The 19,164-nt window shown below is 37.2% G+C and overlaps 1 protein-coding gene across 1 annotated transcript in view; it reads left to right on the top strand.

Moving 5' to 3' along the window:
- washc2c (WASH complex subunit 2C) overlaps positions 1-19,164 on the top strand; it is a 40,251-nt gene that overhangs the window by 10,733 nt on the left and 10,354 nt on the right. The window contains exons 12-40 of the mRNA XM_030155444.1: positions 1,739-1,826; positions 1,922-2,063; positions 3,572-3,659; positions 3,751-3,927; positions 4,113-4,207; positions 6,061-6,148; positions 6,257-6,379; positions 6,539-6,616; positions 6,774-6,860; positions 8,024-8,092; positions 9,108-9,506; positions 12,486-12,629; positions 12,808-12,972; positions 13,155-13,223; positions 13,376-13,549; positions 14,459-14,552; positions 14,638-14,699; positions 14,816-14,872; positions 14,969-15,073; positions 15,166-15,250; positions 15,455-15,514; positions 15,629-15,753; positions 16,546-16,627; positions 16,785-16,838; positions 16,927-17,115; positions 17,209-17,363; positions 18,310-18,420; positions 18,878-18,970; positions 19,085-19,164. The exon at positions 19,085-19,164 is cut by the window's right edge and continues 22 nt beyond it. Coding sequence (XP_030011304.1) covers positions 1,739-1,826; positions 1,922-2,063; positions 3,572-3,659; positions 3,751-3,927; positions 4,113-4,207; positions 6,061-6,148; positions 6,257-6,379; positions 6,539-6,616; positions 6,774-6,860; positions 8,024-8,092; positions 9,108-9,506; positions 12,486-12,629; positions 12,808-12,972; positions 13,155-13,223; positions 13,376-13,549; positions 14,459-14,552; positions 14,638-14,699; positions 14,816-14,872; positions 14,969-15,073; positions 15,166-15,250; positions 15,455-15,514; positions 15,629-15,753; positions 16,546-16,627; positions 16,785-16,838; positions 16,927-17,115; positions 17,209-17,363; positions 18,310-18,420; positions 18,878-18,970; positions 19,085-19,164 — 3,338 coding nt within the window. The remainder of the gene's footprint in view (positions 1-1,738; positions 1,827-1,921; positions 2,064-3,571; positions 3,660-3,750; positions 3,928-4,112; positions 4,208-6,060; positions 6,149-6,256; positions 6,380-6,538; positions 6,617-6,773; positions 6,861-8,023; positions 8,093-9,107; positions 9,507-12,485; positions 12,630-12,807; positions 12,973-13,154; positions 13,224-13,375; positions 13,550-14,458; positions 14,553-14,637; positions 14,700-14,815; positions 14,873-14,968; positions 15,074-15,165; positions 15,251-15,454; positions 15,515-15,628; positions 15,754-16,545; positions 16,628-16,784; positions 16,839-16,926; positions 17,116-17,208; positions 17,364-18,309; positions 18,421-18,877; positions 18,971-19,084) is intronic.

The raw sequence follows: 19,164 nt of genomic DNA on the forward strand, positions 1-19,164 counted from the left end.
ACCTGATGTCCACACACAGCGTACAGTTGTACAAGTCACAAATACCGTGACTAATTTTCATGGTAGAATAGTGTTGCGTCTTCAGCTTTTGGACTCAGCACCATGACTCACAGTAACGTCTGTTTAATGGACAACATTGTTAAACATCTAGACTATTACAGGTAAAATAAATGAACATGAGTTGATCTCAAGTGAATATCATCCAGTTTGCTGATTCACTCTTTTGTGTTTCAGGACACAAGACACAATAAATCAGCCAAAATCTAAAAAACAAACTGGCTGTAAGCTCATTATCATTTTGAGCATCTTCATTGGGGGTGGAAACATAGTCTATGAGAACATTCAGTATTTACATTTCAAAATTTTCATCATTTTATGTTTGTACTTAAATGTGGTCAAGCTTAGCATGTCAACCTTTTCACCACAAAATATCGTTTAATATAAAAATTTTCAGAAATTTAAATTATATCTGTTGCACATCAGCATCTTCTTCAAAGATGACCTATTTTGCCAACTCAAGGTCCAACAAGTGGTCATTAAATGCTAACTTTAGCCAAAACTGTCCACCCTGTCATTATTTTTACATGTATTTGTCAGTCACAGGGTGGACATATTTGTTTTATATTTTGTGATCTGCTAGTACTTTGTACTTTTTAAAAATGTGGGAGCTTTATGAACATGCATTTCGAACAGCCTGCAGACAACTGAACACACTGAACATAAAGTTAAGTGGGAAAACACAAGTTTCTGTTTTGTTTTGGGTTTTTTTTACATTTTTTATGGATTGTGAATTTTCCACAAAACTACACTTCCTACAGCATGGCTACACTGAACACATAATGTACGTGGACATCCAGACTGAAAATGGTCAAAGTAGAAAATTATAATTTAAAGTGGTGTGTACATGGCTGTTTTACACAGAAATAGCTCTTAAAGTGTCCATATTTTATAAATCAAACTTCTACAGTATGTGGGTCAGTATCACCAGAAGGTGCTTTTCAGACTTCAAAAAGTACTAAATACATACATTTCTTTGTATATAATACACTGGGGTGCCGTAAGGGGGGGGTTAACATGACAAATTCATGGGGCTCAGCATTCCCAGGGGGGCCAGTGGATATAGGTTAAAAGTTGTGAAAATTTCATGTAACCTCCGCAGTAAAAGAAAGGCATAGAAGCCGGGAGTCGAACGTCCAAAGTTAAATTTCACTTTCAGTTTCACACCAGTTACAGTAGTTACGGCACTTATGGAACGCACCACGCATATACCTTCTGCCCCTACAACACGTACACCCACCCCACTCTAATGACAAATATACAGATACTTTATTTTATGCAGGACCCACAACATTTACCTTTCATGGGGCCCACAATTGCTAGCAGCGCCCCAGATAATACATTTTGCACTTCGAAAACTCTGACTGCTGTCTTCATCCTTGTAAGGTGGAGAGAAGGTTTTGTACTGGTGTAGTTAACATTAGGAAGTGTAGCTGCTTTGTGCTTGGTAATATCCAAGAGTATAGACACAAATTAATCAAAGATTTGCAATGTTTCTTCTTTATCCAGCCACTGCATGGTGATGCCTTCATTTTAGTGTGACTTATCACTGATTATAGGATCATAATCTATCATTGTATTTCACAAACGTACTGTATCATTAGATTCTTACTGATACACAGTGGAAATGATATTTGTCTAAGTGTCAGAACTTTAAATAATTTGTTTCTAATGTCCTCAGATGATGTCAGTTCATAGTGAGAGGATTTTGTGTGAAAAGATTCTACAGGCCCTCTGCGACATCGCTTACAGCGCTGCCTCTCAGATAGGTAAGTGTTTTCTTTGTGTGGGTTTGTATGTTCCCCTTCTCTCCTTAGACATTCATTTTGATTGTTTTTTCTTTCTTTTTGACATGGTTCTTCAGTGGAAAACAGAAGCCAACAGTTTGAAGTCTGGGTTCCCAGTTTGGCAGATGTGACGCTGGTCCTAATGAATATGGGAGTTCCTTTTGTAAAGTTGTTTCCCTTTGAGAATCTGCAGCCCCTATTCACAGAAGGAGACCTGCTGTAAGTATCTCTCCTCATAGAGAGCCCCCTTCCAGTGGACTGCCATGGGACATAATTACCTCCGCCAAGGAGGTTATGTTTTTGCCAGGGTTTGTTTGTTTGTTTGTTTGTCTGTCCGTTAGTGTGCAACATAACTCAAAAAGTTAAGGACAGATTTGGATGAAATTTTCAGGGTTTGTTGGAAATGGGATAAGGAAGAAATGATTAAATTTTGGTGGTTATCGGGGGTGGGGGGGCCCACGGGGGGGGGGGGTGGGGGTTTGTCTGTCCGTTAGTGTGCAACATAACTCAAAAAGTTCTGGACAGATTTGGATGAAATTTTCAGGGTTTGTTGGAAATGGGATAAGGAAGAAATGATTACATTTTGGTGGTGATCGGGGGTGGGGGGGCCCACGGGGGGGGGGCCACTGATCAGCCTTGGCGGAGGTCTGCGCTCTCCGAGTGCTTCTAGTTAGTGAAAGAAATTACAGTGAGAGACAAATAATGTGTTTCACTGTTTGAATTATACCATGCACGTATTTTGTTTGTCAAAAATAATTTTGCAAGTCAGGAAAGCTTTTTGCAAAGACTGTAAAATACCATTTAGTTTAGTGTGAAAAGGCCTAGTGATCAGGATGCCTCATCTCCTATGATACATATCACCAACAGCTGAAGTGCTATTAGCTCAGCACATTTCACCGTGTTCAATAAGGACAAGTCAGAATGATTAAAAGAGGTGAAAAGCCAATCATAGATGATGTACTTATCATGGAACATCTCACATAAAAAACTGAAGTTGAAAGAAAAACGGGAAAATGGCTGACTTTCAGGGAAAATGTGTCTATTAAGGGACCTAAACATATTCTGACACAAACACAGGCTGTTCTTTTAATTTGTTTGTTTTCAGTTCTTTTGTTTCTTTTCCTGCTCCTCAACCTGAGGAGATTGGATTGTATTACAGTGATGAAAATGAGAAATAAATAAAAATTGTTTAAAAAAAAAAAAAGAGGTGAAAAGCACCACAAGTCTAATCATGAGAGTTGGATCATCTTATTTTAAAAGGGTAAACTGCATGCACGAGGAAGGAAACAAGGATACTACCCCCCTGTGTGAGCTGTAGATAATCTGCTCTGTAATGGGAGTTTATGGCTGTGTGAGTTAAATGTGTCATTATTCAAATGTGACCGCTGCTTTACTCCAACAATGTCAAACACCTATCTTTTTATTTATGCTGGAATTTGGACCAAGACGAGATCACTGCAAAAGGTAGATGTATATCTTCCAATGATGGAGTTTATTCCGTTGTTTCCAGTTTTAACCACTTTACATATTTTTAAGTCCAATGGAAGTCCACTGAAAGGGGCAGGATTTACTCTCTGTAGAATTATTTATTTATTTGTTTGTTTGTTGGGGTTTTTGATTTTTTTTTTTTTTTTTTGTATTATGCTAAATTTCTTAAAGGTAGTCTAAATTGAATTCTAAAATTATATTATATCATAGTATATCATTATGCATTTTTGTGTCTTTAGGGAAGATGTTTGCATTAAAAGTGAAGATCCCCCTGGGCAGAGGGAACAGACCATTTTTCCTGAACACAACTGTAATAATATGTTCAAGGTATGTGAGAAACGGAAATATAATGTCACATGTAAATGTTTCTGTTGTGTGTGGAATAATTTCATCAGTGTCTGGTTGTTTTTATCTGCAGTATTTGTCCTACTGTATGAGCCTGTGTCCGCGGGCATACAGTGACTATGAGCTGCTGCTACTGCTGACGTTATTGGGTACGATCAGCCTGGAAACACGACTCATCTACCAGTCCAGTGTGGAAATGTACCCTCTACAATACAAAATTGTCAACAACATCAGGGACTGGGACACTATGGTCAGTTTGTGCATTTGTCAGACTTAAACAATTAGAGATGAATGACGAATGAAATTAGATTAGAGCATGTGTTGTGTGTTAGAATTGATGCACTTGTGCTTTAATGAGTTTTGTCATTCGTTAATCTGCTTGTTGTGAATTTTCTGTCATTTATTTAGCCATTTATTTAATTTAAATGTCTACAGATGTCCAGAATCTGTCTGGCCTTCACTGATCTGACAGACGACCACCACAACATGTGCCTGCTTGTTCAACTGCTGCCTGACAATATGCGTGGAAAGTAATGATTTTTTCCTTTGTATTGATCTTTCCCTGTCTTTGTGTCCATTTTGTTGTTTTCAAAATAGTATAGGGCTGCAACTTTCAAACTATGTTGATTATTGATTAGTCTATCACTTAGAGATGATTATTCAATTAATTATTATGTCTAATAGAGCTGTCATGTTAATGACATTTCAGTTTCATTTGAGGGATTAATTGTCCAACAAATACTTGGGATTAACGATTTAATTGTCCTTTTCTGTTAATTTATGTCACTGGTTGAGTATAAGTGGTACAATATACATTAAAGGCAGATTGTTATATTTATATATTTGTTATACACAATATAGATGTATCCAGTAATAATCCCTCTCAGTCATTACTTATAAACCCTTCATCAGTGTGTCGTGATGCATTTACTTGCAGAGACCTTCCCTTCTTACTGGATTTTGTGTTTCCCCCTTGTTTTGCTGTGCAAAGGGAACTTTATAAGTCTGTTTGTATCTTCAGCCAGTAGCAGCATCATGCAGTGTTCTCAGACAGAACAATAGAAAAACCAAGTGACCCTTCTGTTAATACTGATTTTAATACTGACCATAAGACTTCTATTAGTTTATAAGACACCTATGATGGCTCTTCAGTTTTCATTCTCTTTCTAAACATAGGCCTAGATAGGAATGCTTGCTCTCAGTTTCTCAATTCTGCATGTTTTCTAAGCTACTTTGTCTCTAACGATACCACAAGATACAGCATAACCCAACTCCCTAAAACTTCCCAGAACAACTCCAAGGTCTTGCATTCTTTCTGTTTGTATCTTATTTTCTTTCTTCTGCTTAGCGACAGTGTCATACGTCATATTAACCAATCACATTTAAGCTTAGCGCAGGCTACTATAAGTTAGACTGACTTCCAGGACAGGTCAGAACTGACTTCTGACAGAGGGCGAAGCTTCGTTTGTCAGTTTCTCACTTGTGCACAATAAAGGAAGGTCTGACTGACAACCAATCCATTCTCCACGAATTTCTTTGTCGTTTACGCCTCCACGACAATTCTCTCCTCTTTCGGCTGAGTATTGGGTCATGTGTTTATTTATGCTTCTACAATTCAGCCGCTGTGACAGAATCAGGAAGTACTGTATCATTTTTGCTCAACCGGCACACTGTCTTCCTCATTCTTTGAGCAGAAGAGGGAAATTTGAACTGTTGCATTTCCAAACGCAAGGAAAAAAACATACATACTTCGCCTTTATTTATACACATGGACCATATGAAGACCATTTATTGGTCTTATTGCCTTTTAGGCTTTCTAAACAAAAGCCCATTACTGAAATATACAACAGTATGACTGAAGATGGGTAAAAACAGAAGTCAGTCTTTGGACAACAGTCAGTGGCACTGACTCTCCTCAGGCGACAATAAGTCATTACAGTAGAAGAGGCACAGTGAGATGGCACTATTAAAGAGTACCAGTCAAAGGTCTAACATTGGAAAAAAATGCTGAAATTTGACATTTGTGTTTTATCTCATTGATTTATAAAGATGAAGTGTTAAAATATGCAAAGCAATTGTGAGCAGCCCAAATACTTGTGATAAAATAATAGTATATATTTTGGTTATGATTTCCCTGAAGCTACATATGTGTAGATAATTGTTTTTGTTTGACCAGTTTTTGACAATTCAAGCTAATTATTTTTTTATGACAAAAACATATTAAGTCCTCATATTTAGCAAGTACAAGTCACAGCCGCCAAATTCTGCCAGTTTGTCTTCAAGCGTTAGAATGAATCCACTATATGAAAATGACAGCTGGTTAGGTGCTACTTGATTAATTAGACAAATATTTCACCTCTTTTTCCTCTCTTTTTTTGTGTAGGCAACTACGTCACCATCTTAGTCTGTGCATGATTTCTAAATTGTTGGATGGAAATTGCACTTACACACCTAAAAACCAAGAGTTTCAGGTAAAGTGTGAAAGTTTCCTTTAGATATGTGGAGTAAAAGCCTTTGCAGCATCGTGATTATTTTCAGTAACCTGCACTTTCTGACGTCATGTCTGGTGTTTCCGTCAGCTGGCTGACCTGAGGCTGTACCTGCCCCGTATGCAGCCCTCCACCATCCTCCAAGGCCTGATGAACTCCTCCAGCAGGACTCAGGGAGAGGAGGAGGAGGACACGGCCAGCCTTGATCAGCAGGTTAATGCTTAATGCTGCACCTTCAAGTTGAACTGTTGTAATGTTGCATCAGTTTTCAAGATTCTTTTTTTTTTTTTTTTGTATTTGTGAGTAAATGTATCTTTTGTTGGGATTAACTATAAGGAAATTAAACTTTTGTTCCTGTTGGATGTTTTTCAGGCCTACTACCTCTGCCACAGCCTTCTGACCTTAGCAAATGAAGCATCAAATTTCCAGATTTTTCCTGCTCATCAGAAGGTTTGTTCTTACCATTTTGTTTTTTTTAGATTTTCCCATGAAGAAGAGGCCTCTCAGTTATCTTACAGCTCATTAGTCATAGGTATTTATAATGTCTCATATCCTTTTGTTTGTGGATTGTTTTAATTATTTTCTTGATTTTCCCTCTGGCTTTCAGGAGCAGCTGCTGCATTTGTGCTCAGACATAGCAACATATGTTAAGTGTGACATCAGAGAGAGCAAGAAGTGTCTGTACCGCAGTAAAGTGAGTTTACTATGACTGTCTCTGTGTAGAGCTTTAATTCCATATTCTGGTACTAATTTCAAAGGCTGCTTGGCTCCATTGTAGATATACAACTGTACATGCACAAAGGCAGTTATTATAGTTAGTGAAACACAAGGAAAAAAGCTAGTAGTGTAAAATGAAGTTCATCAGCTAGAAGAGATAAAAGAACAGCTTTCAGAAACACTGATGAAATAAAACTACAGTATTATAGATTGTTTACCTGAGATAGCTTTGCACAATATGGAACCTTTATTCCCACCATTTATAACTTATATAAATCAAGGCTGTAGTCGTAATACCTGAAAAACTCAAACACTAAAACTAAACTACAAAAGGAAACTCTTCAACAATAAATAGGGAAATGACATACGTATTTGTAAAACTAAAGTTAAATCAAAAAACAAACTGAAAAACTAATCAAAGTAAGTCTTAAAATAAGTCATCATGAATTAGTATATACTATTATTATAGATATATAACTATGATTATATATACACAGACACACACACAGTGCTTTCTTAGTGTAAATAATCAGGGTGTACGTGTACATAAAGATCCCCAGGTTACTCAGAGGACCGAAGGTAGACTGGTAATCATAGAACATGTTTATGTGCTCCGTAGTAATTTGGTCACTTTTGGTCTCATTGTACAGAAAATGGATCAAACCTTATTTTGGAAGTAACATTCTTTTTTTGCTAATAACCTTTTTAATAAATTTTTTTCCAATGTGTGAGAGACAGAGGGAGCCATAGTGAGCTTGATGTTAAAAGCAGGGCAAGAAGTATGACTATTAATTTAACCTGCAAAAACCTTGTTTAAAAAAAAAAAAAAGAAAAATCAAGAAAATGTTTAATATTCTGACGTGGAAACCTGTCACTACTTGTGCTTAGGTTTTTCTCAGTCTTTGTAAATGCATGCTGTTCAGAGACCAGACTTTGCTCACATATATTCCCAAGAAAAACAGATTGTCAATTCCTTTGCTTGTAAATGTTCAATTTTTCTTTATACGACAGTTAAAGGAGCAGCTTACGTCATTATGAGATGTATATCAGTCCATATACTGATGAAAAACATGTTGGTTGACCTGCTTTTGTGTGTAGATGTGTTTGATAAACTCTGGCTTCTTCCTCCTTGTGGTTCAGGTGAAGGACCTTGTCGCTAGGATCGACACCAAGTGGCAGATGCTCCTCCAGAGGACCAGGCCTCTTAATGTACAGTAGTCTCACACACAAAACATTATTGTTTGTTGCTGAAGTCATTCAGTTAAAGGGGTCACATTTTGCCAAACCCACTTTTATTAGTCCTTGGTACATTTATTTGTGTATTTGGGAACCCTAATAGTTCAAAAAGTTTGAATTTGAACCCTCCAGGTGCTGCAAAGCTGTCTTTGTATTCATTCCGGCAAAAATCGAGTGGAGTTCTACAACCCATTTCAATTCCTGCTTAATTTGTTACGTTTTATAACTAGTTACATCATGGCATTTGCACATATAAGGTCAAGAGTTTCGACAAAGATTTCTCCAAGTACACCATAATTGTTTGTCAGCAGCAGCAGTTGTAGTAAAAACTGAAAATATGTCCAAACTGTGAGCTGATTACCTAAAATGTTCAGTTGTTGGTTGTATTAATGAACACAAGTGGCTGAATGTGACAGAGCAGCACGGTCAACAACCTGGAGGGGGTTGGGTGTGAAGTGGCTCATTTGCATTTAAAGGGCCAGCGCTCAAAATGACCTGTCTCATGTCATCAGTCAGGAATAGGATTGAAGATGGGCCTGTGGAGTTTAATGAATGAAGAATTCAGACCCAAGTGTAGCATTTACAGTTTATGTGGACCACAGGGAAATGTTTTAAAATGCATAATTCCATTTAAAAAAGCAAAATATCACTCCTTTAAATAAGCTTAAAGATCACTGGTTTAAAAATTCCTATGGCATGTCAGTTACAGCTGCTCTTACTCTACCACCTCAGATAAAGGACTTTATTCCTCTACAGTACCTTGCTTTTTACTAATTTATATTAGCTTTATTACATTTTGTTTGTCTTTTTTTTGTCTTTTATTTTATGCATATGTGGATATATGTCATTTTAATGTATCGTTAGCTCACTCTATTATGGCTTCTCTGTCTTATCTGCTTATCAATTATCTATGAAACACTGATTTTTTTTTTTTTTTTTTGTCTAATTCTTGAATTGTAACATGCAGTTCTTTGTTTTCCTCTTCTAGGGGAAGCTGTATGATTACTGGCAGCCAGGTACACAGAGGATCAGTCAAGGCACAGAGGAGAGCTACACCAGTGATGAGTGGGACGATACTCTGACAGAAGAAGAGGGTATCAAGAAGGGGAATGAGCTTGAAATGGAGGAGGAGGAGGAGAATGAAGGGATGGAAGAGGACAAAGAGGAGTCAATGACTGTGGAAGAAGGTGGTATGAGGCATCCTGGAACAGAAAAAGAGCTTGAAGTCACAGAAAAAGAGTTTGAGGTCACAATACATGACACAGCAGTGGCTGTAGCAGAACCAGTCATTCAGAACTTAAAAGACAAGATAAAGGAGATGGAAGTGTGTAACAGACCTGAAGTGTCAGATGAGCAAGCACAAGCTGACAATATGGAGTTAGCGGAGTAGGACAGTGAAGGACTCCACTCTGACCAGGCAGCATCACCTGATTCACTGCTGCACAAATTCCTCAAAGTTTATTTGCACTATATTTCTCTTGCTGTAGTTTGGAAGTTCCATTGTTTTTTTTTCTGCACGTGAAATGGAAAATCTGATTTTCATGCAGGCCTTCCATTAAAATATAGCATATGTTAAAGTCTTATGCAGCCCATCTGATGTTCCAAGACTGTTATTCCAGTTCTTCAGTTGTGCAATTTGTAAAAATGTGGGAATATAATAAGTTTGTATGTACTGGGGCATTCTGCTGTTAAGTGCCTGTAAGAACCCTCATCGGGTCAGGGCTCTCCCAGGTTGCCTGTATTTCTCCCAAGGTTGTTCAAGACTGCACATAAGCCTTACGATGGTATCAGAAACCCTGCAGGCGCTTTTTAAAATATTCTCTTGTGTTTTATAATGTATCAATAATTTATTGCTGTTAATGTTTACTGTAGACAGTTGTCATCAGAATTTAGTGTCATTATTACAGCTGTTGGTTATCGACATACCTGATCAAATGTCGTTCAGCCTCCAGGAGGAGCATTTCCATGTTTTTTCAGGAGCTCACAGAAAGTCATTCAAGTGTGTGTTGATTACTCACATTATATCTCAGATAAATGTTATCATAAAACAGTGGTGTCATCCTTCAGCTACAATGCTTATTGTTATTTGAAGTGTTTGTTGAATTTTTCTTTTTTTTTTTTTTGAAGTTTTTCTGTACCAATATATATTTATTTTTATACTTGTTGCCAAATGCAAAGAATAAACTCTGTTTATTTGCCAATAAGACTGCCTCAGAAAGAACTCAGGCAACTGTGATCTGTTTCTGCTAACACAAATATTCAAATTGATATATCCTGTATAAATAATAATATAGGCTAACTCTGAAACATCCACAGAGTATTAAAGAGTAACATGAACATTTCTTAAGTGAAATTGTGCATCATCATACTGCAAAGTCTGGCATAACTAATATTATTTCTCATTCATTCAGTAAATAGACATTTTTAACTAAGCTTATTTTTTGCTCAAATATTTATATTGCGGTGCATACAAATACTGACATGTTAAACTAAACGCACTCATTATCACAAGAAAATACAATAAATGTAGAAGAAATGTAAAAGGTGTGGGTCTCATAAGTGTTATATCTATAAAAAAAAAAAACAACACAACTAGCTTTGATCGTGTAGTTTTGGTTAGGTTGTTTTGACTCATGAAGTGCTTATCAAACATCTTTTACAACTGACAACATTGAGCTGAAAATCTTGATAGAAGTTATTTGTAAGCTGTCTCAGTAATACTCTGACAGTAATGGAGTCTGTGGTGAAAAGAGGCTGAAAGCTTATCTCAAGTGTAATTTTATCACTGAAATTACAGTACCACTGAAAATATGACCACACTTCTAATAAATGGTAATGTTCTTCAAATCCTGAATCCAACCAATAGTAAATTAAATACAAAAACATTTCAGAAGAAATACATAATTGCTTCAAAATCTAAGTAAATAGTGGTGTGATTAGTTTACATACGCACAAATTTAAGAACCCAAGAAATGCTAAAATTGAATTTAATAGAGCTAAATACATAAGCAGAATTATTGGTGTGAGTAACAGATGGGTGAAATTAAACTCTACAGTTGATATCAGTGTGTTTGGAAGAGGAGCTGAACCAAACAGAATTGATTTGGCCTCTTCTCACTTGGTTTGTTCCACTCCGCCCCACTTTCACTGCGTTGCTAGGCAACGGCAGTCAGGTGACTGTCTGCAGACAGAACATGGCTGACCTGTCAGAAGACCAATGAGGGAAAGGCCAAATTTAGCATAATCGATCTTATTTTTTACGTCTTTCCTAACCATAGTTTTACACCGCGGGCAGCATTTGACCACTGGTGTCCAAGGTAAGAGACAGCGTGCTTAAATCTGGTCGCATGTATCACTGTGTTTTTTGGCGCAGCTGTGGCTAAAGCTGGTTTGGCTAGCTAAGTTGAGCTAGCTGCTAGCCAAACAGCCCCGCTTTTTATGCAAGAAGACAATTCGTCAGAATGTGAAAACAATGACGCGGAATTAATTTTAAAGCAATGGTATGTAGACACAACCAGTTGTATTCTTCACACGTGTAACGTTTATTACAATTTGCAATTTGACCTGTTGGACCCCAGGTGCTAGCTGTTGAACTAGCGAGTAGAGTTCAAGGAAGGATACAAACCACTGTCGTGTGTTCTTGCAACAGTTTCGGCAGTAAAAACGATTTTACACTTTCACACTTTCCCTGTCATGTATGAAGACCTGAACATTTTAAAGAATTTTGAACTGGATTTGTTGACATTTTGTTTGACTCTACACTTTAATAAATACCGTTAAAGTAATAACACGCAATAACATTAAGTATAGTAGTTTGATGCAGTTGGTTACTTGTTTTGCAAGACGTGCATTAATTATCGAAATATGAATACACATAGGATGTAAATAGGATGGTGAATAAAGGACATGAACTGTTTGTACCATAAAGGATGGTATAAACCTTTGACCAAAGGTATAAACTCATAATGATGTAGTCTATTTGAACAGTTGGTAAGTCCATACAGTGTCGAGTTTATTAAATTTGTAGATTGTGTTGAAATATTGTTTTAGGTATGTACGGCTACATGTTTGTTTGTTTGTTTGTTTTTGTTAATATTTATATGTACAGTATTTTATGTCTTTGTTTTAGATGTATGTTTTAGATATATATGTTATAAACTACATTCATTTTAAGTGGTATCAACAGCTTTTATATATGTATGTATGTCAATTCTTTGCAGAAAATGATAATTCTCCTGTATTATGCATTGTCATTGTAAAGACTAAGGGAGGAATTCCATTTAGGAACATATCTGAATTATTAAATCCAACATTAACAATATCTGAATTATTAATTCCAACAATAACAATAAGTGTCTGACTGCAGATGAGTGGGTTACCAGATGGCATGGCAAATGGCCCAAGCAGAAGTGAGCTCTTGGACAAAGATGCTCAGATTTGGGAGAGACCTTGGACTCTTGAAGAAATGCGGCAAACCAGTGCCAACTGGTCTCTGGCAGCCGACTCAGGGGTAAATCAGAAAACCTCTTTTCTCTAAAACCTGACAAAAACTGAAAGAACTGCAGAAATGCTCTGGAAATAGCTGAGGGAATTGTGGTTTGTGGCTATTTTGATGACGGTATACTCTTGTGAAATGCACTTAAAGTGACCCTCCAACTGTTGCTTCCTTCATTACTTTGTCTTCGCAGCTCTTCCTGTTCCTCCAAGACTTCTCCCAGAGAATGTTGTCAAAGACCCATGAGATTGAAAAGCAGTTGGACAGTCTTATCCGTGACACCAAGGCCACAGACAGCTGCCTACATTCTGTCTTTAATGATTTCCTCATGCTTTCCAATACACAGTTCATAGAAAATGTAATGTATTATATCTTTCTGTTGAACCTTTCTTTTTTTTTTTTTTTTTTTTTAAAGATTTTCATATATACCCAAAAATGATTTTCTGGCATTTTTGGAACTAAAGTTATTGCAGCAGTCAGTATGGTGGACATCTGCCAGTATAACCTGTGTCATAACAAATCCTGTGTTTCCTGTTGCAGAGGGTATATGATGAAGAAGTAGAAGAGACTTTACCCAAAGCTGATAATTCAGAGAAGCAGCCAGAGCAGGTAGAATGATTTAGTACTTCATCTTTAAGAGTTTTCTGTCATATAGAACATTGAATACAGACCAGTACATAACCAGTTTCAGTATTGTTCCAGAAACATGTAGCCACTATATTCAGCCTGCTGCTCGTCTTGTGTGTATATTTTCATTTTAGGAGAAGACCAGGGAACAGAAAGAGGCGGAGCTGATCCCTAAAATGCAAGAAGCAGTAAACTACGGTCTAAAAGTGCTTGAGTCAGCCTTTGAGCACCTGGATATCAAAGCAGGAAACTCTGACTCAGAGGACGAGGATGCCACAGATAGAGTTGAAGCAATTCTAGAGCCCAAGGTGCGCTCTTTTAATCTTAGAGAGGAAAGAGAATTTGAGACATAGGATGTGTCCGAAATTCAGTCCTACTGTGGGAACATGACCAGTATGGTATAGTTTTGGTATAAAAAATTGTATGTAAAATTTATACTATTTTCAGTGATATATGACAATAAACAACAGTTGGACTCTCCCAGTAGTGACAACAGCAAAAGCAGAACAAACCTAACCATAATTATGGATTAGGTAGCTATTGATATTCAGTTAGCAAATAAGCATGTTTCTACTAATGTTGTCACCTACAACCATTGGTGTAATTGCATACCTTTTGCAGCAACAATACAAAGAGACAGGTTCATCTTGGTGTCACGTATGACAGATATCAGAGAGGTGAGATTGGGTTGTTACTATGTTTATATGCCTCCAACTAGCAGGAGGCTTTTGCGAAGTGACGGAATTTATGCCCGTTGATGCTAGAACGGATTGGTTGGATAAGTGCTCTATTCACTGCAGAACTGTGACTGGTTCATTAGCTATTAGCAGAACTTGGCAGCTGCTGAAATGTGAGCTAATACTGCTAGCTAAGGCAGCAGTATTAGCTCATTTTACACACTTCATCTTAATGATATGATGCAAAAGTACACATAGTGGTTGTTCAGTGTATTACATGTTAAATTCTCATTTGGTATATTCATTAGGTATATGTTCCCACAAACTAAACATGAGTCAGTTATGCACTTAGCTGAGTTTTGTTGTATGTGGTATCTGTTTTGCGTTGCAGCTAATTAAAGTAGGCTACATTTCACAAACCTGCAATACCAGAATTTTGATTATGATGATATCAGTGTGTGGGAATTTTTTTGCATAGCTGTGTAGTTTACAATGGCTGTAATTTTAAGGAACCAAAACTTGTAAGTTTGTGTCTTTTAGGATCTTTATGTGGACAGGCCACTTCCATATTTGATCGGTTCACAGGCCTTTATGGAGCAAGATGATGTTGGACTCGGGGACCTTTCCAGTGATGGTAGTATACTGCTGTGTGTCTCACATCAACTTGAATACCACATAGTTTTGTTTTTGCTCACTTATGTGTGTTACTCTCTCATCAGAAATGTCAGTTGACAGTGACAGAGACAGTGTAATTGAGAGCGAAGATGGCAAAGAAGTTGTTGTAAGACATGTTTTTATCTTTGTCTCAAAAAATAAATTGCAACATGAGTTTAATTTTATGTCCTTCACTGAAAATTGACAACCTTTTGCTTTGTTGTTTATTCATTTATTTAACAGCATTCAGATGAAGACTTTAACAATGAGGAGGAAGAAGGTCCCGAAATTATTAAAAAGGTAAATGGCCTGTTTCCAGAACACACGGCCAAACATCTTGTTCAATAATACATTGATCTTTTAAAAACGTAATAATTCTGGATTCACACACCATAGAAATCATCCATGTTGAGTTATGAGGATGATGAAGAAGAGGATGATGATTCTGACATATTTGGAGATTCAGACAAGGAGGATGATGAGGATGAAGATGAAAGAAAGGTATACCTGTTGTTTAATTAGACCTAAGTTCAGATACGTTAGTTACTCAAGGTAAAATTGATCATTTCTTGCTGGATTTTTGTTTCTCTCAGAACACACATGTATCATCCTTTGCTGATGAGCTCGCAGCCAGGATTAAAGGTGAACCAGTCAACAAACCGGAAGGAGATCGGGCATGTGAGTGTCATGTTCTCACTTTGACATTGTTTAATTTTTGCATTTTTTCCCCATCACTGTTCATATTCAGTTCAATAAAAAAAAAAGAAAAATACCCACCTCATCTGAGATTTACATCATAAGGTTTCCAGCTGTAGTTATAGTACCATCTGTGCATGTGCATGCTCATGGAGTTTTTGTTTCTGTCATGTCATGTCTGGAAAGCACTGGCATCTAAGAAGAAAAATAAAGGCAGAAAAGAACCAAAACCTACAAAGCAAGAGGGTAGGACAGTCATTCATTGTCATTTTGATTTAACACTTTTTACTTAAATGTGTCGTTTTTCTAGGCTGTTGTGCACCCCATAGTTTCCTAATCTTTTCTGGTACATTTTAACAGCAGCTGAAGATGATAGTGATGACATGTTTAAGCCACCAAAGATGGATGATGATGACTTCTCCCCCTTTGGAGCAAAAAGTGGCCTCTTTAGTGGAGGGAAAGGCCTGTTTGATGATGACGATGAGGTATATATATTTACTTGGTATTTTAGATGTCCCAATGCAGGGTTTCTGCAGGTTGTAAAAAATCCCCAATAAATATTACCTATAACATTCTATATTATAAACTGCTGCATTTTTTTTTTTTCAATGCCAGCTTCTGTTTGACCCACCTCACTACGTAAACATTACATCAAAACGTAAATCTTTCTGAAGCATATTATAAGTAGAGGTGTGAACATTCACTGGATTTACAATTTGATTACAATATTTCCATCCCAATGCATCTTTGAATCAACACATTTTTCACACCCTTAATATGGGCCAAGTTCAACTACATCTTGCTTGGGAGTGTTGGTGGTTGTGTTGGCATGTGTATTTTTAAGTTTGCTGCACGACGCGGAAGGAAATACTCGAGCCAGAGTTCAGTAATATATCATTTGAGTCACCATAAAATGCCTGCCATCACCCTGTATTGTTTATTACTCACACTGGCAGCATTAGCACAGTCTGGCCCTTCCCTTGAAGTGTGGAAAGAAAATCTTACATTATGCAAATTGACTTTGTAGATTTCATAAAGAGAGACCTCATCTCAAAAACAAAGGGTGTGTTTGTGCTGATTTTTTAGAGTCAAACAAAACTACGCACCTATGAGATCAGTCTAAAAAGGTTTTTAAGAGTATTCAATTTAACCTGCAGAAACCCTACCTATGGTTTAGTTGAATTCAGCGTTACAAAAACTGAGTGGCAAATAGAATTCAACTAATGGTTTTTTCTTTTTCTTTCTTTCTTTTTTTTTTTTAAATTAATGTCATTTAGGGTGATCTTTTCTCTGAGGCACCAAAGCCACTGGTGTCAGAGAAACGACATGAAAGCACAAAAAGCACAGCTCCATCTGCAGGTGAGAATGTGATTCAAGCCAATGTGCAATGTCATGAAGATGAGATAAATACATTGATAGTAAGACATGTTTCATGGGTCTAATTTCTTGCACCTCTGAGAAACACTATGAATACTAGCTGTAATGTTGGTGCTGGTTTCTCATCCATCTTGACTAGATTCTTCACAATCTGGAAAGAAGATTCCATCTGGTGCTGTTGCAATATTTCCAGGTAGTAGCAGTTACTTGAACGACAGCCATCTTCAGTTTTTCTTTTTTTTTTTTTTTTTAATCCTAACTAAAAGACCTTCTCCCTACAGAGAACAGTCTGTTCAGTTCAGGGAATGAGTCTGATTCAGCGGAAGGCAAAGAGAATGGGACTCCAGCTGCCAAGCCTGTTATCTCCCAACAAGTCCCTACAGGAGGAGGTGGTGGTGGGCTGTTTGATGACGATGATGAAGACGATGATGATTTCTTCAGTGGAAAGAGCCTGAAAAAGTCAGAACCTGGTAAGTCTGTGTGAGAGTATTCTTTTCTTTACTTTTTCTTTCACTTTCAATCATTCTCACCAAAAACTCACTCTGTGTGTGCACTTTGTTCAGCTGCAAAGGAGAAACCCAAAGCTAAAAAAGCTATTGATCTTTTCGATGAAGATGACGAGGATGGAGACATATTCAGTGAGAAGTTAAATGCCTCAACTCTACCTCAGAGCAAGAAGGAAGTAGCAGAAGAGCAGCCGAAACCACCTGAGAAAAAGGTAGGGGATCCTGACCTGTATACGCTGTTTAAATGAATGAATAAACAAATAAATAAATAATACACGGCTACAGATATCCTGAACTGACCCTGAACATGACACACTCATGAAAAGCTTGATAACACACATGAAATGTAATAGAATTTTATTTGTCCTGTTTTTCTTCAGCAGAAAAATGGCTTGTGCAGACAGATGGTAAAGAATTACTATATCTTCTGCCAGTCTATCAACATTCATGGGACAAACGGCTCATAATATAATGCTTTCTTCTAAAATACAATGATTGACAGAGTACTTGACTATTTAAGATGAATGTTGGCTGAAGAGGAAAGTTTTTATAGAGCTGTTTTAGTTTTAATTCACTTCTGATGCTAGTTTTTCATGTATTAAGAGGATATCCTTGAATTATAGAAGCTGAAAAAGGTATTACTAGTACAGAACCACTCTTTATTAAAGCCTCTATTTACTGCTAAACCTTTGTTTTTGTACACCTGAACCATTAACATTGCACCACTATTGATCATTGTACTAGTGTTGGGCATCCTGACTTGTATAACCAGTGCTCTTTTAATGAATGAATGAATAAACAAACAACCAAACCAATAAATAAATAATAGACTACTTCAAATATCCCGACTTGACCCTGAACATGACACACTCATGAAAGGCTTGATAACGCACATGAAATGTGATGGAAAATCAGGGTTATTGCACCATTATTTAGATTTATTTTTTGAACTCTTTTAGCTTAAACTGTAGTATTGGTCAAAAATGTGTTATTCAACGCCTGAAAACATTGCTTTTTTGTAACTTTTGTGCTTTAAATGACAATAATTTTGTTTACAACCTGGAGGATGTTGTCACTAATTTCTAGAATGAACCGTAAATGTTCCTCAAACACGTGCTTTGAATTCTTGTGCTCATGATAATGCATTGTTGCCCTTAGTTGCCACCAGGGGCCATCTCCATGTTTGGTCCGGGGACTAAAAGCTTGCTATCTGAGGGCCTGAAAAAACGCCAGCCATCAACCAGCGAGGAGTCTGAGAAATCTGAAGAGGTCAGAATGGACCGTTGTTTTACAATACAGTAGTATAAAAATCAGATTTAGTGTGTTTTCTGTGCAGAATTTGTGGTTGTTTAACCAAAGGCATTGCTACAGGCTCCAGATGCCACAGTGTGTCAGCAAAAATCATGGGTTTAACAAAAATGTACCTTTTTAATTCTTGTTCTAGATAATTTGCAAGTTGGTCTTTTCCTGTAACAACTCAAGATGATTTTTTCAGCATTAAATAACTAGACTACTGTACTCAGCATATAGATGTTTGTCCAGAGTGTAAACTTCAGGGGAGAAAAAAACAAATCTGATTGAATCTAAATCGACTGCAGGCTTTTACTCTTATTGATGCAGCTCTCTTTGCTCTGCACCCAGTTTGTTCAAACATGTTCTCTCACGAATGCCATGTTCTTTCAGAAAAGACATTGGAAGGCCATTTCTATCTACTTGTGCTTTTCAGAACGGTCTTGCTTCAGATGTTGAAAAGTCTGCTGCTAAACCAGCTCCACATATTCAGACCAGAGGCCTCTTTTCTGATGATGAAGACACTCAAGTAAGCCCCCTAAGCTTTATTGAGAGCAAGAACAGTCAGTAGTGTAGTGTAGTGTGGATCATTGCACTAGTGTTGTTTTTGTTACTTATAATAACCCTGGGTACATACCATCAGGTGTTTCCAGTCATTGCTAAGAGTCAGTCAAAGCCTGAGCCGACGAGTCACAGCAAAGTCAACAAAGCCCCTGTGTCATT

The sequence above is a fragment of the Sphaeramia orbicularis genome, chromosome 15 (genome assembly GCF_902148855.1).
Source record: "Sphaeramia orbicularis chromosome 15, fSphaOr1.1, whole genome shotgun sequence".
NCBI classification, from domain to species: domain Eukaryota; kingdom Metazoa; phylum Chordata; class Actinopteri; order Kurtiformes; family Apogonidae; genus Sphaeramia; species Sphaeramia orbicularis.